This window comes from Ptiloglossa arizonensis, chromosome 4 (genome assembly GCF_051014685.1).
Source record: "Ptiloglossa arizonensis isolate GNS036 chromosome 4, iyPtiAriz1_principal, whole genome shotgun sequence".
Classification (NCBI taxonomy): Eukaryota; Metazoa; Arthropoda; class Insecta; order Hymenoptera; family Colletidae; genus Ptiloglossa; species Ptiloglossa arizonensis.
The window spans coordinates 26,057,667-26,071,462 of NC_135051.1; the positions used below are offsets into that span (position 1 = coordinate 26,057,667).

Consider the following 13,796-nt stretch of genomic DNA (forward strand, 5'->3'; position numbering starts at 1 on the left):
AAATTAGGAGCTGCACGATCGCGAGAGTCAACACGTTGCTCGGCGCGCGACCGAACCCACCCACGCTCTCTCTTTATCTCTCTGTTTTTCCTCTGCGCTGCTCGTACGTGTCCGCCCGCGACGTGTGTGCGCGCGCGCGTCCGCTGCGTGGCGCCACACACGCGTACGGTCGCCGCGCCAGCGGCACGGCGCATGCGCGCGGAGCCAGAGAGAGAGAGACCGGATCGCGGTGGGCGTGCGTCGCTCATAACGAAACGAGACGGGACGATGGCTACGAGGGTGAGAGGGCTGCGCGCGGAGGGCTGGAAAGAGAAAGGGTCGAGGGTGCGGGAGGAGAGCACACAGACGCCGGACCAACACATCGCCGTTGCGTTTATTAACGCACGTTGCACGGTGGGGTTTGCTGGCACAGCATCGGCTGTGCGGCAACCAGCCAGGCAGGGTCAAGTGTTTCTCTCCGTCCTTCTTCGATCCTCGTTCTTTCCCCGCGGCCGTCTCTGTCACCCTGTTCCCTCGTTTCGCCCCGCCGACCGCTCTGTCCCACCTTCCCGCGTACCTTCCCACCCCCGCGCTCGTCTCTCCCCGCCCTCCCTCGCCGCCCGTCGCCCCGCGGTGGGCGAAGCTGGAAATACCAGCCCGGAGAACGAAACGCCGCGCGCGGCCACGCTTCCCAACGACGATGGATTTTTTTATTCGCCGACGATTGTTAATTTACGACCGGACGATCGATCCGCGATTTTCGCGGCATCGTGACCACGATCTTTCGCAGAACGTTCGCCGGGCATCGGTAAACCGTGGTCGTCCACGCGATCAACGAACGCGGCTTCGGAATATTTTTTCACCGAGATTCGCTCGGCTCGAGTAATCCATTTATACGATTCGAGGACCAGCGCGAAGCGAGGTAAGCGCACGGCGCCGCGTTACGAGCCGTGGAACGTCCGAGAAGTATTATTCGAGCACCGTACGCGTAGTAATAACCGCCCAGCCGATGCGAATTTGAATAATAATCGCGCAACCGCGAGCGCGCTCGCGCGCTACTGGAATTTCGATGGAAATTTCTGTAATAACTGCGAGTTCCTCTGTATGCGTTACGAAATACCCGGAAACACGATTCGATCGACGGTGTATCGTAACGTCACGTAAATTCCGTCCGTTGGAACGCTCGAGAGAATTATCGTATCAGCACGTTACCACGTTCGACCATTTTTTTTTTAAATTACGCTCACGGAGGAGTCGCGTGGAAACAAGATTTTCCATTCGTACGCGTTAAATACCTAATCGAACGCGGGGAATCGATACGGTTAATAACCGGTAAGTTTGAAGAGTAATTGTATCGATACGATCGAGAAATGGCCGCGACCGATCCCGTCGAAACGAATTAATCCCTTTCTTGTTCCACGGTTGGGGGGGGGGGGGGGGCGTTGCGTCGCCGACGGTTAGAGAAGAACGCGTACGAGCGAGCGAGCGAGGCTTGCATTTTCCTCTCGAGCGAATCACCGTGAACGACGGAAACAGGGAAACGGAGCGCGAGTCTAGAGAGGGAGAAAGAAAGTAAAAGTCGCCGGGGGTAAACGTGTCTCGTCTCTCGTTTCGTTTCGTTTCGTTTCGTCGGCTGGCTCGTCGAGGCGCTAGAAGGGCCGGCTTCGAGGGCCTCCATTACCGGTGACTAAAAAGAGGAACAGGGAAAATGGTAAGAGAGAAGCAGAAGAAGAGGGGTCGGATGAGGAGCAGGGGGGAGGGGGGGAATCTTGAGCTGCACCCGGCTCGTTTCTTCTTCTCCGCGGCGCAAAGGCGAGAATGAATGCTCGGCAGCGGCAAATAAACGAGTGGCAGCGGAGAGGGGGGAGCGCGGTAGCGGCGGTGGTGGGGGGAGACGGAGGAGGAGGACGACGACGAAGAAAAAGGAGACGAAGAAGAAGAAGAAGAAGAAGAAGAAGAAGTCGAAGCGCGAGAAAGCTTCAACCGGGGAGGAAGTCGAAGGGAGCGGAGAGAGGGCCTCCTGCCGGAGGAGAAGCGGAGGAATTACCGGTTCGTTGGCTAACTGGCTTCATAGAAGAAAAACCTCTTTATATCTCGCGCACGCACGTAAGCTGGTACACCCGCGGCTGAAAAACGCGCCTTCAAGCCTCGAGTTTCATCGAACACACCCCCGTGTGCACGAGTGCCGCGCGGAACAAAGCCGCCGGAAATCGCCCGAGTGGTACTCTCCGGGTTGCTGGCGCCATCTTGTACGGGCTGCCAACCTCCTCGATCGGGAACGCACGGTTGCTCATTGTTCTTCTGGTCGGTTACTCGCGACACATTTCGGACGCGACGCACCCCATATTTTTTTTTTCTTCTTTTTTTTTCAAACGTTTACGGAACCCCCTTATCGCGCGATCGAATTTCCAGGTTCCACGGGGAGAAAGAGATAGGTGTTAGAAGAAATCGCGGAGAGTTCTCAGAGTTCGTCTCTTGTCAGAAGTCCTGGGCAAAGGTTCTTCGTGGGTTGTATCTTTAACACTTCGCGATTGTTTAAATTTGGACACGAGTGTCGTACTGGTACAAGGGCAATTAATTTCCCTTGAAAAATTAATGATGGATAATATGTAAAATTATTGAAGAACAAACTAGATTTATTAATTCTTTTGCAAACTTTGAATATACGTTCGTAGAAGAGTGTGTTTTAACGTAATGTTTCTGTGTGAAAATTATATTTTAAACATTCAAATTGTCGGAACGAAACACGATTTTTAGAGTGTATAAACATTTTATTAATTTTAATAAAAATAATTATCTGAATTACAGACTCTGCATCTAATTCTCACTTAGACTCTTGGAGGATGTTTTCTCTTATTTATTATTCGTTATACGTTATTCGGTATACGTTATACGTTAAAAGTTATTCGGTATACGTTATATGTTATTCGTTAAAAGTTATTCGGTGTATGTTATACGTTATTCGGTATACGTTATATGTTATACATTATTCGTTAAAAGTTATTCGGTATACGTTATTCGTTAAAAGTTATTCGATATACGTTATACGTTATACGCTGACTACGCTGTTCTTTTACAACACGACGCGCTTCGACGATTTTCCAACGACTGCTCTCGATTCTCAATAACTGTCAATGGACCATCCAAATCCTCTCCTTTCGCACCTTACATCCTCACACGCATTCATTCCCTTTCGTTCTAATCCACAATCTCTCTCACTGAACACTACCACTCACGTACACCAAAAATTTCCCAACACGACGCAATCTCAATCGCTCCTCTTTCACACTTGGCTAGCACGTCCGTACCAAACACTTCGGATTCTCTCCGGACAACACGCAATCCCTTTCGTTCTCTCGCGTTACCACGGTACCGTCCTCCGGTAGGGATCTCTCGCCGATGGGACGATCAAAGACGTCACAATCTAACCACCAGGTTTCCAAAGTACTCGAGATTCCATCTTGGAGGTTCTCGCGCGATAATCGAGGGCAATTTTCGCAGAAAGAGCGCAGGGAAAATATTCACCCGGTAATTTGGGTCTCGGATCTACGAGAGATGTATCGAGTCGGCTCGAGGATCGTTCCAGTCGCGGAAACGAGGGAACTCGTTCGTGAACCGTGGAAACGGGGAACACCCGACGGGTTGCAGGGAGGGTGCAGTTGTGTGTTTCGCGTTTGCGTTCGAGGGATTAGAAAATTAAAGGTGGCGGCCGAGCGTGGTGTTTCGCAGGTGAACTCGAGGCGCGTATAAATTCTCCGAGCTCGTATCCCCCCCCCCCTCCCTCCCCCTCTGCGCCCCGCGGCGTAGTGAAAAAGACTTCTGCGGGTGCGGCACGGAAATCGAAACCCTTTAGCTCCGCTTTCCTCGAGAGGTGAGACCAACCGACTAACTCGAATGAAAAGGCACCAGTGCTGGTAAGAGACACTTCGTGCACGCTCCTGCTGACGTGTATCCGAGCACGAAAAAAGGAAAGAAAGAGCGAGAGGGAGGGAGAGAGAGGGAGAGGGAGAGAGAGAGAGGCAGAGAGGACGCTTATTTAGCTTACCTTTTACTTACACGTGCTGTACAATGTTTACCTACACCCACCTAAGCATATAAGATTGGAGGGACTGCTTGAGAGGAATAATGTTTGCGCAAGAAGAACGGATAGCGATTTCGATATTTAAAAAGAAAGAAGCGAAACCGAGGAGGGTCAAGGTTGACGCCTTCTCGACTTTCGAGCGTGGACATTGCCCGTGGTGACGTTTCCTCAAAGATCCAACCCAGTGAGATCACCCGTGCGCGGGATTTCGACCCGATCGCTAGCGAAACACTCGATTTCAATGGATTGAACGTCACGAATAGTTACATTCGACCTGGGGAACATCCTCCAAGTGAGTCTAAGTGAGAATTAGATGCAGAGTCTACTATCGACATAGCAGACTGTGGTGGGACGATTAGAGGAAGAAGGGATACGGATAAAGACACCACCTGCTGACTAAACACCCGATGTGAATGGATAGAACGTCACGAATAGTTTGAAGACCTAGAAAACATTCTCCCAGTGAGTCTAAGTGAGAATTAGATGCAGAGTCTGTTGCTAGGTGATCACCTGATGCTAGGTGATCTCGATCACCTAGCAGACTGTGGTAGGACGATTAGAGGAAGAAGGGATACGGATAAAGACACCACCTGCTATCCAATCACCATCTTTCGAAGATCAGGGACCCAAATTAGCTCAAGAATTTGTTCCCTGCGAATTTTACGGAAACGTTGGAAACGGATCACGATTCTCGCGACGAACCGGTCCGAAGTCTCTGGGTTTGTTGAGAATCTTCTAACCTAGAAGACGAACGAAAAGCGACACCGCGAAGGGAAAAATGTTAGCCGGATAGAGGGGGTGTGGGCGTCGGGGAACGATGGGTCGGACGGGAAAGTGTAATTTCAGTTTGAAACAGGAACGGGAGAGGCCGACCCACATCGAGGCTTCGAGTGTTTGTATTGCTGACGCGGCGATCCAATCCAATCCAATACCCATGGCGGATAGGCAACACACAGCGCGTATACTACCTACATATGAACGAATCTCTCTCCTCTACTATCCGCGTCGCTTTCTCGTCCGCGTTTCCAATACAATTTCGCGGGGCTCGCGTCGAGCGAGGCGGAGCTTTCATTTTGTAATTAATTGTCCGCCATTTTAACATCGGGAAATCATTTTTCTTTTTTTTTTTTTATTTCGGAGAGGACCACCGTGACTTTCCAATTAAATCACCCGACCCCTCGTCGATCCTCTCGCGTCCCAGCCGACGCAATACCCCCGAATGTGTCACGCGTTGACCGCTATCGGTATAATTTTCGTTTCTTTCAACCTTTCGAGACATCGTCGATCCAATCGTCTCGTTCATGCGTTCGACGTTCGAGTGGGACTGATTTCACATCCCCTTATTTCGAACCTTGTACTCGCTCTTTGAGTACCGCGGCTGGGTCAAGAGTGACCCGTAAGGGTAGATCAAAAATCTTTTTTCTTCTTGAGTACCATTTGAACCGATGCAATTTTCTTATTCTTTAGTTTCGACTTATTTCGAATCTTGTACTCACGTTTTGCGTACCGCAGCTGGGTCGAAAGTGACCCATAGTGGTAAATACAAATTGATCTTTCTTCTATTTGAAAATCACCAGTACAATTTTCTTATTCTTTACTTTCGGCTTATTTCGAGCCTTGTATTCATCCTTTGAGTATCGCGGCTGGGTCGAAAGTGACCCATAACGGTAGTTACAAATTGATCTTTCTTCTATTTGAAAATCACCGGTGAAATTTTCTTCTTTTTTAGTTTCGGCTTATTTCGAGCTTTGTACTCACCCTTTGAGTACCGCGGCTGGGTCGAAAGTGACCCATAGCGGTCATGCACCACCCCTTCTCCCAGTTTCGATTCTTTTCCCAATTGTATTGAACGTCCACTTCTTGTATCAAACCGTAAGCCCGTTATAAGTATCATTTAGGAACGAAACACGAGATTCTCGAGACACCAGATATCTATCCGATGTCCTCTCTGAAGAAAACTTAGGCTACACGTTCGACGTTGGAAGAGCGTGTATCTCTTGCTCGTTTCGCGCGATTTAAATTCTCTCGAGACTCCAAAGAGGTATTCGTCCAAATACAAACACGGTTCTGGAATATTTTTCTTCTATTTCTGTTTTTTCATGGAAAAACGTGTAAACCATGATAAATAATCGCGAAAAATATACCCAGAAGAGGAGGTAGCTCGAGTTGGACGAGTCTCGAGCGCGTTGTTTTTTTTTTTTTTTTTTTTTACGCGCTGGATTTTCGTTGGTTTGGTATTTCCGTGGCGAAGAAGCTCTCGTGGAAATCGAGGAATTAATACCGCGGACCTCGACCGGCGGCCGCGGGCCAGGTCTAATTAAATACCTGAGCGTGGTAACGATCCCCGTAGCCACGGGATGGGGTTGAAGCGGTCAGCCGGGCCGGTGTGCGTGCGTGCGTGCCGGTCGGCTGCTATTATCATAAACGCAACAATAACGAGGGATGATCCGACGTGTAAACTGTTGAGACCCTCCCCCGTGGCCCTTTTTTTTTCGGCGAGGGCGAGGATTACCGTGGGGGCCCCTCGAAGCTGTTCCACGCTCGGGATCCACGGGGGATGTTATTGTTGCCGCGGCGAGCGAGACGAAACGGTGGATGCTGCGCCCCCTGGAACAGAGACAGCGGGACTCTATAACCGGCGGACGAATCCAACGGGACCACCCCTTCGACCCTCGATAATATTGACGGTGTTCGCCGCCTCCCATTACGAGCTCGATTGAACCAAACTATACGATTATCATGCGTCACCGATAGTCCGTGCTCGATACAAGCTAGGTGAATACCGTGGGGAGCCATAGATCTCGGATTCGGGTGGTTCAAACCTTGAATGGTAATTTCTTGGGGAGGGTAGTCGATGGTTCAGTTTCTCGGCGGTGCGATACTTAAGAATTAAGTATCGGGATTCTTCGCGGACCGAGATTAGGGGTAGCGACGAGGTCGGGTGGAGATACGATGAGAATTGAGAGTGAGGAAATTGCAGCGGTTCGAATGGTACTTGGGAAGAAAGGAGAGATTGGATGTATTGCTAGGGGTCAGTCTGGACCCAGTCACTGTACTGAAAGGGTGAAGATGAGACGAGAATGAAGAGTAAGAAAATTGTATCTGTTCAAATGGTACTCGGGAAGAAAAAAGAGTTTTGTATCTACTGTTATGGGTCACCCTGGACCCATGGTACTGTACTCACAGCGTGAAAACGAGATGCCATGGCTCGAAGTATGACGAAAATAAACAGTAAGGAAATTGTATCGGTTCAAATGGTACTCGGGAAGAAAAAAGAGTTTGTATCTACTGGTATGGGTCACTTTGGACCCAGACGCAGTACTCAGAGATTTAAGACGAGATTCCATGGCTCGAAATATGACGAGAATGAAGAATGAAAAAATTGCATCGGTTCAAATGGTACTCAGGAAGAAAGAAAAGTTTCTATCTACTGTTATGGATCATTCTAGACCCAGCCCCAGTACTCAAAGCGTGAAGATGAGATGCCATGGCTCGAAATATGACGGAAATGAAGAGTAAAAAAATTGCATCGGTGCAAATGGTACTCGGGAAGAAAAAAGAGTTTTGTATCTACTGCTACGGGTCACTCTGGACCCAGCCACTGTACTCAAAGAGTGAGTACAAGGCTCGAAATAAGCCGAAACTAAAGAATAAGAAAATTGCACCGGTGATTCTCAAACGGAAGAAATATCAATTTGTATCTATCACTATGGGTCACTTTCGACCCAGCCGCAGTACTCACAGTGTCAAGATGAAAACAACTATACTAATCGTCGGTGGGCACTTTTATCCATCGAATAGTCAAGGTTTAGATCGGGATTAGATAGTGAAAGGGTTACGAAAAGTAAAAATCCCTTTACGTTTGTACCTGCAGTACCAAAACCCGCGAGGAACGATCTCGTAAGATGCAAGATGGCCAAGTTTCCTCGTCAAAGGATAGAATTATCGTTCGATGCACTCCAGAGTCTCGAGAAGTGTCGCTCTCGCTTCGATCCTCGAGCGCCGAGCGAGTCTGGTTCACGTCTTCTCGAGACGATCGACGACTTATCTCTGCCCTTTATTAAGAACCGCGGAGTCACGTTTTACGCAAATGCGTCCGTCCCGTCTGGTGGTGAAAGTATATCGCGTTCTGGGTGGGTGGTAGCCGTATTTAAACGGCCTGGGTGGAGCGCGGCAGACGGATCGAGTCGTCGAGGGAACACGCGTTGCCAGTCGGGGCGGTCAAGTGTAGACAATTCCGTAGCAGTTTTTAACTGGAACAAGTGGATCGATGGTCCCTTGGATAAATACACCCGCGATACCAGACAACGAGCGTGGACGAGGGGGGGCGAGGCGGCGGCGGTGGGTAGCGCTCTGCGCGCGCGGAATACATGAATGCGAGATTCTCGTTACCGTTTCCGCCAAGCAACCCGAGAGACGCTCTCGCGCGTTCCAGCCGCGACTACTCCTCCTCCTCCTCCACCTCCTCCGCGGGAGAGCTTATGATCAATTCAATTAAAATTGATTTCCACTCGTCGCGATACATCAAACAAAACGGGACGCGCTCGCTCGCTCGCTCGCGCGCGTGTCTCCTCTTGCCTCGAACTCTCCACCGCCCTTGATTCCGTTAAAAAGCATGATCCCGCGAATTCGAAACCGAGATATAAATATTCAAAACTCGAGGGGGAGTCAAAGACTTATTGCGTCCACGACATAGGGTGGGGGTCACCCGTAACCGTTTTGTTCTTTTGTCAGCGTGGTCGTTATACCGTGCTTCTCTAATTTTTGCATCCCTACCCTTTCCCCCGTTTCGATTCGTGCGAGGACTCCGACGAGCCTTATACGGGCGAGGTACACAGGGTGTCCTGGTAGAAAAGTGGGGGGCGCCACTTGTTACCCTAAAGTAACTTAAGCAGCTACTAGAGAGTTACGGAGGAAGAATGAGAGATAACAGGGAAAGGAAGGGAGTGAGTCTTTGTCCTGGGCCTGCTAGTTGGGACTTATCGGTGAGGCAATAAAACGATCGTTGCCTTGCACTGTAGAACGTTTAGAGATTGTTAAAGGAGCGTATATATACCGATCGGAGTACGAGAACTTACTATTAATCGATCGAGTTGCCCTCTAGTGGCGAGTGCTAGAGTTACTGTGACATTATCGAAGACACTCTTCGATTACGTTCCGATTACGATCAGATATCATTGATAATTTTTAATGTACGTGTACTTATATATACAGGAGTGTTGCAGACGCGATAAACTCTGTTTCTATGTACTTTTTGTTATAAAAAAAAAAGTGTAGTATTTCGAGAGGTTTTTCAGCGAGACATCCTGTATATTTACTTTTTTTATCCCCAGAAAAGAATGTAGTACTCAGAGAGATTTTTCAGTGGAACACTTTGTACAATACTCTCCTTTCCGAGTTTCCCTCTAGTGGCGAGTGCGAGAGTTACTGTGACATTATCGAAGACACTCTTCGATTACGTTCCGATATCATCGATAGTTTCTAATGTACGTGTACTTATGTGTACAGGGGTGTTGCAAACGCGATGAACTCTGTTTGTATTTACTTTTTTTATCCAAAAAAAAAAAATGTATTTAGAGTGGTTTTTCAGCGAGACACCCCGTATAATACTCTCCTTTCCGTGGGTGATTTCCGCGCGAGACACGCGGCCCGCGCCGAGCGCGTTGCCCTTTCGAAAATCCGTTATTAGCATCGAGGCTCCATTATGACGTTTCGCGATGCTGACAAACACTCAGCCCCGGCGTTCTGTCTTCCGTTCGACGTCCCGAGCTGTGTGCATGCGCGTTTACGTATTATTTGAGGGAACACGGGGCACGCGCCGCCACGCTCCGGCCCATTCACCTACGCGAGTATTGTGCCCCCTCTCCCCCCTCCACAGTGTGTCGGGGCCGTTGTTTCCTCCGTCCTTTCCTGCGCGTCGACGAAGGTGTTCGATACTCGTGCACCGGTCAACGATTTTCGAGGTTTGATCGACAGGTCCGTGGACGAAGATGATTGGGAGTTATAGCTCGCGAGATATCATCCTTTCTGACAACGGAAGGACCGCGATTCGGTCGAAATTCGGATTGAAATGAAGGGGACGAGTACTTGCAAATCCTAAAACCATTGGTCGTCATTATAAAATTAGGAGCGAAGTTTCGAAGGCTTTGGGTCATTTCACGTTTACATTTGAACCATTTAAATGTACTCCTTTTCCGTATACAGCAGATAGAATTGCACATTGTGTAATAGTCAATATGAAATTTAAAATTTAAACTGTGGTATATTTCTATATATTTTTATTAATCCGCAATTCACTTTCCCAACCAGTATCGTAACGAGTGAAATATGGGGTCGTTCGGAAAGTGACTTCATTTCCCAAAATGGAGAATATATAATTTAATGGAATATTTATACACTCTAAAAAAATCGTGCTTCATTCTCACCGAAAAAGAAATGACTTTCCGAACAACCCAATAGTTCTTTTATTATTTTTTTAAATTGTACATTCGAAGGGGAAGTCCCCTCGGTTGTATGCAAATGAGTGATCGCAAAGTTGAACGTACAGTGTACGAAAACGAATGGTATATTTTGCGATTGTACGTAACAATAAAAGAAACGATCCTTTCCAATACTGATCAGAGAGTCGTTCGATTTTCAGGCTACCAGAGCTCCGATTACCAAAGAGGATACGAGAGCGCCGGATCGAGTCAGGTTGTCCAGAATCCAGGACCATGGGCAAGAGGGTACACCGTACCCCATAACTATCATCAGCGTTATCAGCACACGGACTATTCACAACGGGATAACTACAACACTCAGCCGTACGGGAGGAACAATTATCAGAATTCACAGTACAATAACTATCATCAACAACAACGGGTAAGATTCTACGCTCTCTACCTACCCGATAACAGTACAATGGAGACAATTGATCGTTGGTCCGGATTCGTCGTCTCTCTCGAAAGTAACGCGTCTCTGGTCAACGAGTGACATAACCTAGTTCGAGTTTCCCATCGAGAAATGATTCACCGTAGTCGAATACGCGAGAGATTCAAAGTCGATTGGCCAGATTCATCGCGCCTCTCGAGATTAACGCTTCTCCGATGAACGACCAACGCATCGATTTCGTGTATCGGCTCGTTTTCGAGAACTGATTTCAATTTCTGAAGCCACGCTTAATCGAGCGACGATGCAAAGTCACGGTTCAGTGTGAGACAGAGAGAGTTTCGAGAAGAAGCTGTGTGTCGCGGTGACGCGATGCGGGCACACGTACGGCAATTAATCAAGACGTTACTTCTGGTGTTTTAGAATTATTCGGCCAATTACCAGGGGAACGGTAGCGGAAGCAGCGGAAACAGGGGAGGGTGGAGACGCTAAATGTGGAACGCAACCGTGTTTGTTTCGCGTTCATCTAACGCGAACGCCGGTCGTTGAAATATGACGAGGTCAGGTTTATGGGAAAATTCACGTTCACGCGGTTGCCTAGAACCGCGTAACTATCTGTTAGGACCAGGAGGATTGTCTCGTTGCGAGCAATAAATGACCGCACTGTTCTAGTATCCGCTTCTTTTATATATCCGACAGGAGATGTCAATGTAACGCTGTCCAAAAAAAAAAATCAAAAAAAAAAAAAAAAAAAAAAAAAAAATACGAAAAAAAAAGACAAGAAGAGAAACGTGCAATACATCGATGTCTCGGTATACTTCTTCATTTCTCGTATGTACGATTCGCGCGGGCTTCGTTTCCAATCGGGGATGATCGGAGCTCCTCGGATGAAACGAATCGTCCACGAACCCTGAGCGGCGTTCAGGCGACCGGGAAATTGATACGCGAAACGGATGCACGATGCGACCAGTGCCGACAGTTATTACTCACGAGTTTTAGCGACGTAAGAGTGTGTCAAATGTAATTTTATGTGGACATCTGTGTAGACAAAATGGACAAGAAAAAAAAAAGGGAAAAACAAAAAAAGAAACACGAAGGAATTTTATAATATTAAACGGTTCCGCGGAAAGTTGTTCTCTACCTGCGGACGAATTGGTAGAAACGGGAGCAACGTTCGAGCGAGCACAATCTGTTAATGTTGAATTTAATTCTATATTATAGCACCCACGGTCGGGGCGAGTTCGACTGGCCGCTCAAGGCCGCTCGGTGGTTACCCCCACTAGTCCCCACGGTCGCCCCCACCACTCTATTTTTCGTTTCTCGGCGCGTACCTCGCGACCATACGCTCCTCACTCGTCGGAGAGAGCGATCGCGGCGTAAGAGTGGGAATCGCTACTGCCACGAGATTCACAGTGGTGGGGGTAAGAGTGGGGTGATTGGTGACCTTCAGCGACCGGTTCCGACTTCGTTTCGGCTGTAGCTAGTACAATTTGAAACTCTAGAGATTATATATTACGTATACTATCGACTAGAACGATGATCATTGTTTATTGTAATCCGTAAGTTTTGTGCGGTAACGGTCGATCCGGGGGGCATTGGAGTTCAGTTTTTTCGAGAAAGATTTTAACTGCGTATTCCCGTGCATTTTGTCGCGCGCGTTTATCCAGCGTCGGTACCGAGGTTATATAGGTATTTCGAATCACAGTATCGTTGACGTGAAGCCAATCGTTTCTACGCGTAAACGAGTATGGTGTTGATTCTTTTTGATCTTTGCCGTAATCGAAACAGTTGAGGCTTTGACGAATGGAAAAGGAAAATTAGATTTGGGAGATATTTTTCACGGTGGGGACGACAGAGGAGGTGAACTTCCCTTCTTTTTTATCAAATTGATTCTTTGTTAACAAGCTTTTCTCGGAATAAGGTCTCAATTGTACCTCGCGTCCGTCGTTTATACATATCGTCTGTGCACAACCGGCTAAAGGGACACGTATATATATATATAATTTCCCTGTAAACGACTTACGCGGCACCACATGGACATTTTTGTATTGTATGCACTTGAGACAAATATAATTTAATTGGTTCTAACTCTCGGACTATCCCGAATTATCTGAAACATCCTAACTCACCTGCTCATGACCTTTAACAATGTTCCTCTGGTGATACGACATAACGCATCATATTTGAACCCAATTATACACTAATCTGTCATGTATCTACTGCTGGAATCAGTTCCGGAAGGAATGCACCATCTTGGTTTGAAATTGGATCACTTCAAAGTACAACCAATATGCACAATAGAGTCGAGAAACGTTTTCTTTACCTCGGGACACTTTTTAGGACCAAATCAGCTTCCGGTGGTTCTTCCCAATTAATCAGAGTTTCTTACTTAGCCTAAACTCTCTTATTCCTGGCGCAGTTATACAATTTCAACGGTTCGGCAATTTGCAACACTTGAGAACCTCCTACGGTAAGTATATCCACAAAATGGCGGAGTCTCTCGGGTGTCCTGTGGTAAGTACCTCGTCCCGTGTTATCTCGTTGGCTCCGCTTACACCTTCGCCCACTCAGTTGAATCTTTTTGACCGGCCAAATTAAAGCAGCGAGTCTCCGGCCGGTACAAACTGGAAACGCTTTGTCCCTGACGCGAACAATGCGAACATTTTGGGAAATTGGAAAGCGTAATCGCCACGAATGGCGTGGCATGGTATCACGGTTGAAACCAGGCGGTCGGGTACATCTGGTACCGGTCTACCAGAGCGGGCGAGCATTGAACCAGCGAGTACCACTCGAGAAAACAATAGCGAGCAGCGCTCTTGTTCTGCTTCTCTCTCTTTCTCTCTCGCTCGCTCTCTCCTCCCTTTGGCTC

The 13,796-nt window shown here is 48.0% G+C and overlaps 1 protein-coding gene across 1 annotated transcript in view; it reads left to right on the top strand.

Annotated features, from left to right (window-relative positions):
- Rat1 (5'-3' exoribonuclease 2 Rat1) overlaps positions 1-13,010 on the top strand; it is a 47,907-nt gene extending 34,897 nt beyond the window's left edge. The window contains exons 16-17 of the mRNA XM_076310468.1: positions 10,701-10,921; positions 11,351-13,010. Coding sequence (XP_076166583.1) covers positions 10,701-10,921; positions 11,351-11,419 — 290 coding nt within the window. The 3' untranslated portion in view covers positions 11,420-13,010. The remainder of the gene's footprint in view (positions 1-10,700; positions 10,922-11,350) is intronic.
- The last annotated feature ends 786 nt before the right edge of the window (positions 13,011-13,796 follow it).